The following is a 13,801-nucleotide window of genomic DNA, read 5'->3' as shown; positions in this document are numbered from 1 at the left end:
GCAAAGGAAACCATAAACAAAATGAAAAGACAACCTATGAACTAGGAGAAAATATTTGCAAATGATGTGACTGACAAGGTCTTAATTTCCAAAATATACAAACAGTTCATACAACTCAATAACAACAACAAAAAAACCCAATCAATAAATGGGCATAAGACTTAAATAGACATTTCTCCAAAGAAGACATAGAGATGGCCAATAGGCACATGAAAAGATGCTCAACATTGCTAATTATTAGAGAAATGAACATCAAAACTACAGTGATGTGGGGCTTCCCTGGTGGCGCAGTGGTTGAGAATCTGCCTGCCAATGCAGGGGACAGGGGTTCGAGCCCTGGTCTGGGAAGATTCCACATACCATGGAGCAACTAGGCCTGTGAGCCACAGCTACTGAGCCTGTGCGTCTGGAGCCTGTGCTCCGCAACAAGAGAGGCCGCGACAGTGAGAGGCCCACGCACCGCGATGAAGAGTGGCCCCTGCTTGCCACAACTAGAGAAAGCCCTCGCACAGAAACGAAGACCCAACACACCCAGAAATAAATAAATAAATTTGTAAAAAACAAACAAACAAAAAAACTACAGTGATGTACCACTTCACACCAGTCAGAATGGCCATCATTTTAAAAATCTACAAATAACAAATGCTGGAGAGGGTGTGGAGAAAAGGGAACCTACACTGTTGGTGGGAATGTAAATTGGTGCAGCCACTATGGAGAACAGTACTGAGGTTTCTCAAAAACTAAAAATAGAGTTGTCCTATGATCCAGCAATCCCACTCCTATGCTTATGTCTGGACAACACTATAATTCAAAAAGATATATGTACCCCTATGTTCATAGCAGCACTATTTACAATAGCCAGGACATGGAAACAACCTAAATGTCCAATGACAGATGAATGGATAAAGAAGATGTGGAACATACATACAGTGGAATACTACTCAGCCATAAAAAGAATGAAATAATGCCATTTGCAGCTACGTGGATGGACCTAGAGCTTATCATACTAAATGAAGCCAGAAAGAGAAAGACAACGACCATATGCTATCACTTATATGTGGAATCTAACATATAACAAATGAACTTACTTAACAGAAATGGTCGCAGACATAGAGAACAGACTTGTGGTTGCCAAGGTGGAGAGGAGGCGTGAGAGGGTTGGATTGGGAGTTTGGGATTAGCAGATGCAAACTATTACATATAAAATGGATAAACAACAAAGTCCTACTGTACAGCACAGGGAACTATATTCAGTATCCTGTAATAAACCATAATGGAGAAGAATATGAAAAAGAATATATAATATGTATAACTGAATCACTTTGCTGTACAGCGGAAACTAACACAATATTGTACATCAATTTCACTTCAATTAAAGAAACAAATGGAAAACTGCTGCTCACCTCTGATCCCGACGAAGACGGTCAGGCCGAAACAGACGAAGAAGACGACGAACACGAGGACGAAGTGGCGCTTGGAGAGCGTGTACAGCCGCATGGGCGCCAGCCTGCGGGGAGAAGCCGGGGTGAGGGGCGGCAGGGCGAGGGCCTCCCCAGCCTGCGAGCCCTCGCCTAAGAGGAGGACCTATACTCAATCCAGGTGACTCGGCTGACAAAACCACCTAAATAGCCTTAGTGACCACTGCTGGGGTGGGGGCCATTCCGGTATGTTCTGGGCCTGGCACCCCGTGCCTCAGGGGGCCAGGCAAACCCCACCCTTGTGGCAGGAGAAGGCGCTTCAAAGCCCACTCGGGGCACGTTCGCCAGGCCACAGAGCAGGGCTGAACCGCTCCACACCCCCGTTTTCAGCAGCTAGAGCAGAGTCCAGGCGCAGGGAGGACCCTAACTCCTCACACGCAGATGCCACAGTCAAGCCCAGACTGGGGGTTCCAGGTGCCCCGGAATCGTATGTCCTAGCCGGTCTTCCCGCCAGCCCCCAGCTTTGTGTTTCCTGTCCAGGGCTCCCCCCCTCACTGGCCTCACCCATCGTGGTGAGGCTCAGCCTGGCCTTCACTTGGGGTCTGCTTTTGATGCAACTCAGCACGCTGCTGCGGTTCTCTGCGAGTGACACGGATATGAAAGCGATTCAGAGGACGCGTCCTAACACCCGAGCATCGGCTCCCTCCTGTTCACCCCTACTTCTTTCTTTGGTCAGAAGACAATGGTGGTGGGGTAGGTCTCACTTCTCTTTTAGAACTCCCTACACCAGGAGCCAGGAAACAAAAGGGAAGTCTGGGAAGGACAGACATAAACGCTGGAGAGTGGCAGGTCCTCAGCGCCGCCCCTACAGGCAGCCCCAGACAGGCTGGAACGCAGGTGCAGGCCCAGCTCCGATTCCCCCGAGACAAAGGGGAGGCCAGCCCCCCACCCTGTAGCCCGCTGGGGAGGCCCAGAGCCCCGAAAGATGAGAGCCAGGGGGGTGTTCTGTCTTGCTTTGCTCCCGACGTCCTCTTCCGTGCCCAGCACTTCCTGGTCTGGGGAGCTGAGCGGGCAGGAGGAATTTCTCATGCCTGCCTCTCAGGAAGGTGACAACTGTCCCCCACCGGGAGGGGGAGAATCGGGCTCTGAACCGGAAAGGGAGGGAAGGCTGTTTGCTCTTGCGGTATCAAGTTCACGGCCGTGTGCACATGCGCACCCTCTCCCTTACACGGCCAAGGCAGCCGTCCCGAGCTGGAAACAAGCTGGGCGGCATCCCAGGGCAAAGGTGGCCCTAAGTCTCCCTGACGTGGCTTTGCTGACACTGAGTCAGCGCTCTCCTGCCAGGCCCAGGTGAGTGAACTTTCAGATGGGCATGCCCATGCTTCACTGGGTGACGGGACCAGTGAAGAAATAAAGGAACCAGTGTTTTTCCCTCTGGGACTCAGGTCTGAAGGTTGGACCACCAATGATCCCGCTGTGCGTGGGGAGCGAGAGCTCGTGAATTAAGTGGCCTAATCCCAACTCAGATTTTGGACCCTAAAGATCCTAAAAGGCCCGAAAGCCTTACGCCATTAGAGCCAGAAATCACGTCAGGGAAGAAGTCCGGCTCCTTGGATTTGCACACGGGGAGCCCGAGGTCTAGAGACAGCAGGACTCTTGCCCAAGATGCCACAGCTCTGCCCTTGGCGGTCCCGGCGCTGCGGGAAGGAGGCTCTGGGAAGCAGGACGGAAGCGAGCGGACCCCGCCCCGCACCCCACGAGGGCCTCTGTGGAAGCCGGGTGGAGTGCAGGGCTGGCACGAGGAAGGGCTCCTGTGTCGCTTCCCTGTCCCCTCGTCCCCCTCCCATGAGAGGCCTCAGCACACCCTGAAGAGGGAAGACTTCCTCGTAGCTGCGCATCTCTACGTGGAGCAACGGCGCGTGAAGCTAAACGGACTGGATGCTGGGGACGTGCAAACACGGTCAGGTGTGAACAGCACTGCCCCGATGCCGACCTGAGCGCTGACAAACGTGCCACGGGTTCTGGACACCGACACGAGGGGAAGCCCCGTGAAGGGTGTGCAGAAACACTCGGTACAGTCTTGGCCACTTTTCTGTAAATCGAAAGTTGTTTAAAAAAATTACACAAAGTCATTCATGGCCCCCCCTCCCCCGGGCTGCTCTCGGGGTGACCCTGGGGCTCTGAGGGGCACCAAGGGCTCCCCAGCAGAGGTGAAAGCACAGAACGGAGGGTTTGGAAGCAGAGGAAAACAGAATAAGAAAAGTTATATCTAAAATTTGATTTTTAAAACATTATCAACAAAACGCATTATCAATGATTTACTATAAAAGCCCAGCTACTCAGCAGGTGAGGAGGAGCGCTGAAGAAAGAGGGTTCAGAAAGACGACGGCACAAGGTCAAACGCCCGCAGCACACGGACCACGCTGGGTATTTTTCCAGTTTTCTCCTCGGGAACTCAATAAAGGTCTGTCGTTTCCCCTTCCTTAAAACTTCCACTTCAATCCTATTTATTAGATACGTCCCTGCTTCGGCAATCAAGCCTCACCCAGCTGGACAAAAAAAAGACACGGAGGCAGCAAAACAAGCCCGCGCGTGAGCAGATGTCACGGCACAAGCAGCCCCGCTGACCAGGGCTCGCTGGGGACAGGGTGGGCACGGGCCTTGTTTCCCTCCGTCCCCGTCTCCCGAGCGGCAGGACACTGCCTCAGGCAGCCTCACGTCGGGGGGACGCTGCAGCCGCGGTGTCCCGGGCCGCGGGCCCGCGCCCAGACTGCAGGACCCAGCTGGCGACGCCTCCGTCTCCACCGGCCTACTCACGACGCGTCACTGGAAGCTCCGAAGCAGTTCGCCGAGAACCCAGAGGCTCCCGGCACCTCGGGGACCGCACGTGATTCCCGACAAACCACAGGCCCACACGGCTGAGCACAGTCCACAGAACTCCCGGGCGCCGTCGTGACGGCGGCAGAAGCCGCGGCGGCGAAGAGTCACGGAGAGCAGCCCGGGCCGCCCCCGCGGGCTTCGCCCGGCCCCTCACGCTCGCCGCCTGCCTCCTGGCTTCCTGCCCCGACGCCGCACCCGGCGGCTCCTCTGCCTGCTGCCCAGCCCCGCCGCCTGCTGAACAGCCCAGCCAACGTGAAGCAGCCCACAGCCGGGCGTGTCCCCGTGAGCAGACAGCCCTCACGCCCTGTGATCGGCCGCCAGCCGGAGGAGGAGCGCCTCTGCTCAGAGGTCAGACTTTGACGCGGAAAACAGACGCGGCCGGGCTCCAAGCCACCCTCATCTCCTCGTCTACAGTCGCCCACCCGCTTCTGGCAACTCTCCAGCCCAGAGTCAGGACCCCACGCGGACCCTCCAACACCCGTGGACCTCCTGCTTCCTCGTTAACGGTCCTTCCGCCTCCAGGACCATCCCCAGCGTCCTGCCTGCCCCGACCCCACTCAAAACTCGTGGCTCCCAAGACACTTTCCCTTAGGAGTCCTACATCCCGTCACGGTCAATAGGTTTAAGACTGAACCCATTAAAAAACAAAATAACATAAACGAAAAACCTGCTTCCACTGCCCATTTCTGGCCTCTCCGCTTTCTCCATCCCCACCTCCAGAAACCCTGGAGTCACCTCCGACGTCCGCCTCTCATTCATCCCACACAGCCAGCCCGGAAGAGGTGATGCCTCTCTTCTCTGCACCCCCAGCACACCAGTCCCGCAGTCCAGGCCCTCATCACCTCCCACTCAGCCCCTGCAGCAGCCTTCCAGGTGCGCCTTCCTGTGCGGGTATTATGGCACTGTTAACATGCTACTCCGACACAGAGAGCAACTCGACTGAGTTTAAACGCCTTCCTATGGCCTTCGAGGCCCCCAAATCCGCCCCTAAGTTCCCACCGTCCTGCATGTACCCTGCGAGAATCACTACCTCCTTAGTCAGCACAGCTGCCTTCTCAGGTAGGGACTACTAACAGCCCCATCTCACAGATGAGAAAGCTGAGGCTCAGCAAGGTAGGTGACCTGCCCTAGATCTCAAAGCAGAGGCTGCATTCAAACACAGGCGTCAGACTCCAGGGCTTCGCGCTTAAATTCTATAAAGCTTCCCACCGTGGTCAAGCCTGAGTCCAGACTAGCCCATTCAGGTACTGCTCTCCTGATCTGAAACGCTCTCTCTTCTCCCTACCAAACTATCCAAATCAGACGCAGCATTCATGGCTCACCTGTGTGTCCCACCTTCTCCATGAAGCTTTCCCTCGCTTCTCCACCTCTCATGGCTGCCCAGGCCTTTAAACCACTACAACATGTGTGGCCTGCACTACATAGCTGAGTGCTTGAAAATACAGCATCAATCTACCCACACGGACACCAGACAGACACGTGGTGCGCGTTCAGAAAACAGCTATTCGACTCAACTTTTATTAGTTTTCTCCAAGGTGTTCATGTAGTTCCCTCAAATTGGTGGTGAGATGCCAGGGAGCAGGGAAAGGGCTCCCCATTTCCCCATGCAACCTGGCCAGGTCAAGCACCGCTGCCGATGCAGTCTTCTACCTAGATAACCACGGCAGGAAGACTTCCTACAAAACCCTGCCAGCTCACGATCAGTGTCTCTCTTTTTCTTCTCCTGATGGGTCCCATACATCAGTCTTCCTCTCCAGGTCCATGGATCTTTCCACACTCAGGCATCTAAAACACACTCAAAAATTCTGGTCTCTTTGGAGCCCCCATGCCCTTGGAAGACCTTTCAAATGCAATGGAACAGATTGTCGCCTTGGCACCAGCTTGTACTCTTTAGGTTCCTGCTAAATTAATCTCAATTTTCATGGGTAATTTACAATATCACAGACATATTTCCTAGAGAAACTAAAAATACATTTCTTGGAAAGCCAACGCCCAAAATTGCAGCTTTAATCCAAATCACTGTAAGCCCTGCCTTCCCTCCATGATGCATATTCATGGCCACTTCCAAGAGACGCTTCCAAAGGAGGCGAATCTCTGGAGACATCAATTCCCATGAGAGAACGGCTGGAGAACTTACTCTGCAGGGCTCTCCACAGGCGAGCACCATCTTCACCTTACTGGGGCTCCTTGGCACGATGCTGCTCTAGGCCTCTCTTCTCTACTCTCACTCCCCAGGTGACCTCATCCTGTTTCAGGCTTTAGAGACAATGCACATGCGAGCAATTCCACATTCGTATCTCAGCCCAGCTGGACTCTGGACTTCCATGAAAAGCCTACTTGACAGCTCCACTTGGATACCTGGTAGGCATCTCAAGTGTGACGCATTGAAAACCAGACCCCTGACCTCCCGCTGAGGTCACACCCTTGTTCAGACGCCCTTTCCTTCACCGGCCAGCGGGAAAGCCTGTGTCCCCATCAGGGCCATCAAGCGCTCCCGACAGGCCACAGCCAACATTCCTTTTCCCACTAAGCACTTCTCCCTCCCACGCAGGTCTCAGAGGAGTTAATAAAGCAGCACTAGAAAGAAACTGTAGGGGAGGCAAGCACTCGATGAGCCTCTTTATGGGCCTGGAGCAGAATGACCATGAAATGGACAGAACTCGGGTGAGCAGAGAGGGCAAGAAAATGCCTCGAGGTGCGTCTCTAAGCCATGCGGAGAGCAGGATGGGAGGAAGCCAGCACCACAACCTCTGCCTTTGACGGAGCCCCTGGGGCCAACCAGCATGTGGCCAGGCAGGAGAAAACAGCACCGGGAGCTGCAGGGGTCTCAGAATCACGTTGTGTGTTTTTTTGTTTTTTTGTTTTTGAAAACCAAAGCAAGCACTGATAGATATTCAATCTGAAGACTTCTTTCCCAGAAAAATGCCATCATGGATCTTGTCCAAGTTTGACGCATCTTTATGACACCACAGAACTACATATTCCGTCTCAGCCCCTCAAGTCACGGTGCAGCAGGCAGGTAAGACTGAAACTGCTTCGGGATTACAAACTTTGCTGTTTGCTCACCTCATACCCAGATTTCCCACTTTAGAATTAAAAAATTAGAGTCTGGGCAGTGGAAAGGGATTTTTGATCTCTCAGTCTGTTCTCAAGTTTTAGTTAGGATTTTATTTTTCTCACAATCTGTATAAAAATCATTTGTCTCCCGGGGCCCAGAGCACTGGCCTGGTGCCCGTCAGGCTGGGTTCAAATCCTGGCTCCCCCACTTCCCTGGGCAACCAGGTAACTTCTCAGGATGTCAGCATCCTCGTCTGCAAACCAGAGACAGGCAGAATGACACCCACAGGACCAGTGGGAGCACAGACGAAAAATGAAACACTTAGAACAGTGCAGTAAGCACAGAGGAAGAACTCAGCTGTGTCAGTTATTAATAGTAATGGTTGTGCTTTTCCCCTGCCCCCCCCCTTTTTTTTTAATCTCAGTTTTCATCCAACCGATATCCCTGATGATCCACTACGTAAAATGTCCCCTCCTCTGGTTCAGAACCCAACTAACTGCAGGAAAGGGCAGGAGGGGTCAGTGTTCCCTACGCACCTACTTGGTACCCAGCCAGGTGCTTCCCTGTGAGGCAGGTATCATCAGCCCATTTTATATATGGGAAAATAGAGGCTGGGGAAAGTATACACCCACTTAGGTCCCGGTCAGCAGGAGACGGAGGTGGGATTTGAATCCACAGGGTCAGGGGTGGAAAGGAGGCCCACCACTCCCTCACTCTTTGGCACCCTCACCAAACTTTCCTTTTTAAATAACCCACCATTTAGTAGGGTTTGAGAGGGAGAAACTCTGAAAAGAACAGAATAGGAATTCTGAAATTTCAATCAACCAACTTGAATATATCACAGAAAAATTATCTTTAGTTGTTCAAAAAAGCCATTATACAAACATTCAAGGCCCAACGACCTCAAAAAGTATTTTAATGAACCATGTTCTAAGCTTCTCAAGGAACCAAGAATTCACGTGTATCCTTGCTAGGCTGCAAGCCCAGTGACTCACAGCCAGGAGCGCGTTGGTCAGGTCATCGAATACCCTTCCCACGGCAAACAGAACAAAGAAGCCGGCCACATACTGGGCAGTGTGGCCCGGTGGTTAAGAACTTGGGCTCTGGAGGCCGACTGCCTGGGCTGGAAGGCCCCTGTACCACTGACCAGCAGGGTGATCTGGGGGGAACAACGTCACCTCCCGGGGCCTCTGGTTCCTGAACTGTAAAATTCAGGAAACTGAGGGACCCCACCACCGAGGGCTGCTGTGACAACGAAGCGAGTTATGACAAGGGAGCCTTGCTGACACTCAGTCTGGGCCAGCTGTTACTGAGGCAGGGGAGTATATCGACCTCAAGACTGTGGGCCCTAGAGCCCACTCCCGGGCTTCCATCCTCTGTGACTTACTAGCCATGACCTGGAGAAACGCACTTGACTTCCCTGCACCCCCGTTTTCTCATCTGTAACACTGGGATAAGAGAAAGTTCTTCATGGGAAGGGTGGTTATGAGGCTTACGTGAAACGACGTACGTGAAGTGCTGCAGCAGAACCTGGTACGCGGTAAACGCCATGTCATCTTTCATTAGCTTCAGAGATCCTTCTGGCTCAGAAAATAAATTACCCGAAGGGACGCAATCCTAAACAACTCTATGGCTGCAGGAACAGGATTCTGACCCAGCTCTGCTGTCTCCTCAAGCACCAGGACACTCAGAAGGCCTGGGCCACAGCAACCACAGCTGGACTCCACTGTGCTCATTTGTGCCACCCCTTCGCGGCTGCAGAAAAGAAATCTAAATAACACACTTCTGCACTTAAATGCACCCAGGATGACGGAGACATGTAAAACACACTCTTTAAAAACTGGCTGTAAATGCCAGGGTTTCCCTGGTGGCGCAGTGGTTGAGAGTCCACCTGCCGATGCAGGGGACACGCGTTCGTGTCCCGGTCTGGGAGGATCCCACATTCCGCGGAGCGGCTGGGCCCGTGAGCCATGGCCGTTGAGCCTGCGCGTCCGGAGCCTGCGCTCCGCAATGGGAGAGGCCACAACAGTGACAGGCCCGCGTACCGCAAAAAAAAAAAAACAAAAAAAACAAAAACCTGGCTGTAAATGCCAATCAAGACACACAAGAGGCAACCTGATTGAAGTTTGCAGAGAAATGCTAGTTAAGAGCAAAGAAACAAATGAACCTGAGAAATCTCGGCCACGCAGGGCCCACGCAAGAACCGCTCAAACAGGTGTTCCTGTTAGTCACATTTAGCAACTGATTGAGACACGCCCTACCCCATCCTCCCCCCACCCCCACCCCCACCGGAACTCTCAGCGCTCTTGCTTCCCTGGCATCATCAGAAAAGGAATGGAGTTTGCAGGAAACTTAAGCAGAAAGTTTTTAGAACTGGGAACTCTTTTTTTCTGACTGGTTTTGGTGGCAATCTCTCCTGCCCTCTTGAAAAGAATAGGCTGGGCTGCACCTGAACAGGGAGGTCAGTGCAACAGGCCTGCGTGAATCCCCCGGCCCCTAGGCGTGCTCCTGCAGGCCCCTCTATCCTCTTCCAATCTCCCCCAGCCCGTTCCTTCTCCTGGCTTCTCTTCCCGCTCCTGTCACTTCTCACCTTTGTCGCCACGGGTCTCCTTGTCACATCTGCCAACAAGAGCACTTTGACCCTACCAGGCGCTGAAGTCCCGCACACGCTTCAGATTTTCGGGCTTTTTTTTTTTTTTTTTTTTTGGTAGGATGTTTATTGGCTGCCAAAGACTTTTTGTGACTTACAGGTCCATGCCGTTCTGAGTGCTGGACGATGGTCGCTGGCTGACCTCCAGAGAAGCACACCCCTGGCCCCTTGCTCAACAGGAGAGCATCTGCATGGCCTACCCTCTGCGGGGGGAGCGACTCGAAGGCTCCACTCAAGTCCTTCATTCAAACTGTGGTTTTACAGCTCCTCCATTAGTTACTGGCTCAGCCTGGTCTACTTGGCTGTCAGGTAACAGAGCACAGGGCTCCCGCAGGAGACACGGACTGCAGTCAGCTACCACCCACACGGCTTCAAACTCTCTGCCTCTCCACATCCTAGGGAGATCACGCCACCACATGCCACCCCGGCTGCCGTGCAGTGCGGGCCCAAGGAGACTCGGTATGCGAGGACCTCCTAAACATGCTACGTTGTCACTCTGCCACAAGGTCACAATTTCACGCAGTATTCCCAGCGGTGCTATTCACATATACCACAAAGGAATGGCGCCCCCGGAGCTGGAGAGAGGCAGTACTGCTAGCCTATCTCCGTTAGGGTTTAATTAAAAGACAGACCTCTGAAACACCCATCTGGGACTGACATTTTGTGCAAGTCAGCTTTCCTATGTTGTGTTAAAGTGATCACGTCAGAAACTTCTACAGAAGCAGGAGGAAAAACCTTTCCTTCCACCACACGTGTTTGCATTCAGGCAACACGCTCAGATCTTGCGTCTGGTATGTCCACAGTCAGAGAAATCAGCAGGGGTCCACTGCAAACCTCTAAAACCTCAAATGCACAGAGAAACTCACACAGTCCCGCCTTAGGGCCGCCTTCAATTGTGGGAACCTGCCCGCCAAACCTGCTCCACGCTGCAGAGACTCCGGGCAACCCTTCTCTCCACATTTGGAACTCAAGTGCTAAACTTCTTTTTAATTCTCTCTCCTCCTTTTCCGCATGTCCCCTGAGGGGCACCCAGGTGACTCTGTTGCATCAAAAGCAAGCTTTAGGGATGGCGTCCATGGGGCCCTGGACAGGTTTTTCCTCATTAAAACCCCTGAACTTCACAGAAATAATAGGTCCGAAGTCAGCATATTGTAAAACTCATAAACCTCGGTATCCCCGAGATCTAAAGAGGCTGCAGCAGGCTCCCAACGCGGCAAAATCATCAAAAAGCCAATGGAGAGCGCCTCTCCCTACCTGGCGCTGGGCTCCATCACAAAAAGCAGTAGGGCGCCCAGGGCGCTTTTCACAAGAGGTGACGATCAGGGCCACTGCCGGGGGCACGGGATCACCACCTTCCCAGCGGGGAGGCCGGGCGGGGGCTCCGGGAGGGACCAGCCACTCCTCAGCCATCTCCTTGGAGCTGCGCTGGGGAAGGACGGGGGTCACCCGGCTCTCCGGGAACGAGCAGGGCCAGTGCTGGCCTCGCAGGGCCTTCCTGAGATGCGCTCGGGCCAAGGCCCGCCCTGGATCCCTGACCCTGTCTCCGCTACTAACTCCGGCCGGGCCGGCAGGCCCGTGGAGGGGCCCCTGAGCCGAGTCACCCCCACGAAGCCCCGGCTGCGCCCCGAGCTCCACGTGGGCGGGGGGACCCGCGGCAGGGCTCCCAGGAGCGGGACGCGGGAGCCCCAAGTCCGGGCCCGGGCGCCCGGGGGAACCCTGCCCCGCACCCCCTCACGCGCCGCCCGGGCCTGCACTCACGGTTCCATCGCGGGGCCCCGGCCCTCGGCGCCGGGCGGGCTCGGGGCACAGCAGCCGCGGCAGCCGCAGCCGGAGCCAGAGCCGGAGCGACGGCGGGCCGGGAGCAGCCGGCTCCCTGCAACTCGTCAGAGCCCGACGCTCGGCCGCGGTCACGTGCGCGGAAGCGGCTCGCGCGGCGGGGGGGGGGGGGGGGGGGAGGAGCTGGGGGGGGAGGGGCTGGGGGAGGGGGCGCCGGCCGGGCTGGCGGGGCTTTGAGGCCGCGGGCAGCGGCCCAGCGGCGCGTCCACCTCCCCTGCGCCCCGGGAGCCACGAGGCCGCCCTGGGAGGGGGGGTGGTCAGACTAGGGTTCACAAGAGAATGAATGAAGGACCTGACTCTCACTCCTTGTCCCTAGCCGAGGGGACAGCACGTCAATTCACTCACCCTCCTCCATCAGGGCATGAGAAAGGCCGTGGGAGTCCATGAATGTCCTGCCGTTGTCTGAAAGGCCCCTTGGTGTCTGCATTTTTCTGGGGGGAGGATCTATACGTTTTCATATTCCCAAAGAGGTTTGTGACCCCAAAGATGTTAAAAGCCAGGGCAAACCTCTGACACCCCCAAGTGATGACGACAGGAGAGCCTTCCCAGCTCTTTCGGGTAGCTTCTCCCGCAAACCTTTTCTGAATTACAGCTACCATAGCGTGCAGATTTTCCGTCCGCTATGCAAGCGCTGTCCCTCAGGAAGGATGTGGGGTGGAGGCAGGGCAAAGCAGCAGCCCGAATCCTAGGAATGACAAAAGACTATTTCTCGAGTTTTTTTCACACACTCTGGAGTGGGGAGGAGAGGGTGTTTCCTGACAAGACCAGGGAACACAAACTGGGAACAGGGGGCAGCAGCGTCTAAAGGGGCAGCTGCCACTCTGCGCTTTGAGAGCGCCTGACTTCAAACATGACTTTTCGTGTGATATCCTTCCGATTCTAAAATGTTCGAAACTAATTCAAAAAAGAGTTCAAACTCTGAGGGTGAAACCAAACACACTTGCTGGCGGCATTTGCCCAGAGGCAGCCGGTTTTTACCACCCAACTGAAGCAGGATTATCTGGTATAGAAATGCCTGCTCTGAGGACTGTGCCAGCCACCTTGCCCCCCTGAGACACCCCCACAGAGCCCTTGCTGTTTTCCGATGACTCCAGGCTTTAAAAGAGGTGACACCTTTGAGGCGCAAACTGCCTCCTGGTAACTTCTCCAGGAAGTTGGTCCTCCCTTGAGCTGCGGCCCAGCATCACTTCAATCACTCTTATCCTCAGTTATTTGTTCTTCCAACATTAACCGAGCTCTCAGTGTGGGCCGGGCACACCTCTCAGCTCTAGAAACACAAGGTGAATACATGGGCAAGTCCCTGTCCTCCTGGGACTAACCTAGTGGAGGACACCGCCAGTGAACGAAGAATAACCAAATAATTACACAGTCATCACTGTGACGGGAAGGGAAACGGATGGGTGCTGTGAGGTGTCTGTGACCAAGGGAGGGGACCCACGTATTCTGGGGCTCGGACGAAGCTGGTCTGACCGTCATCCATCCCTCACAGGACACTCCTCCACATTCACCTCCAGGCTCCCCTCCTCTGAGCGCGCTGCGGTGTGGCAAGCTCCCTCGTTAAGCTCAGAAGGGCACGTGTATCAGGGGAGGCCTGTATCAGCCTGAGAGTGAGTTCGTCCTGTGGCAGCTTCAACCCGTTGGGCCCATTATTCCATTCTCAGGTCGTCCCCTCAGCTGTCCACTCAGGTTCATGCTCTGCAGTGAGGATAACCGGCAATTGCTGAGCACCTGCAAAGCCTAAGGCCTGAGCCAATGAATTCTCTCAACAACTTGATGAGTTATCAGTGGTCATCGTCCTCATTTATAGCTAGGAAACTGAGGCCTGAAGACGTTACCTGATTCTCTCAGGAACTACTGATAAGAACCCAGCATGACCTGACCCCAGTGTGGGACCTCCAGTGTTGGTGTATCATGCACTGGTGAATGTGACAGGGATACAGTGACCAGCTGAGGTCGGAT

At 54.4% G+C, this 13,801-nt stretch overlaps 1 protein-coding gene across 2 annotated transcripts in view; it reads right to left on the bottom strand.

Moving 5' to 3' along the window:
* Positions 1 to 11,911, bottom strand: part of TMEM181 (transmembrane protein 181) — a 48,116-nt gene extending 36,205 nt beyond the window's left edge. Inside the window, exons 1-3 of one of the 2 annotated variants that reach the window (XM_079939893.1) lie at positions 11,765 to 11,911; positions 1,983 to 2,057; positions 1,404 to 1,507 (exon numbers count right to left, since the gene is read on the bottom strand). In XM_079939893.1, the coding sequence (XP_079796019.1) occupies positions 1,404 to 1,507; positions 1,983 to 2,057; positions 11,765 to 11,772 (187 nt within the window). In that variant the 5' untranslated portion in view covers positions 11,773 to 11,911. The remainder of the gene's footprint in view (positions 1 to 1,403; positions 1,508 to 1,982; positions 2,058 to 11,764) is intronic. The other variant, XM_079939894.1, reaches the window with a different exon arrangement.
* Between the last annotated feature and the right edge of the window lie 1,890 nt (positions 11,912 to 13,801).

This window comes from Stenella coeruleoalba (genome assembly GCF_951394435.1).
Source record: "Stenella coeruleoalba genome assembly, chromosome: 12".
Classification (NCBI taxonomy): Eukaryota; Metazoa; Chordata; class Mammalia; order Artiodactyla; family Delphinidae; genus Stenella; species Stenella coeruleoalba.
This window is presented reverse-complemented; position numbering and strand designations above follow the sequence as displayed.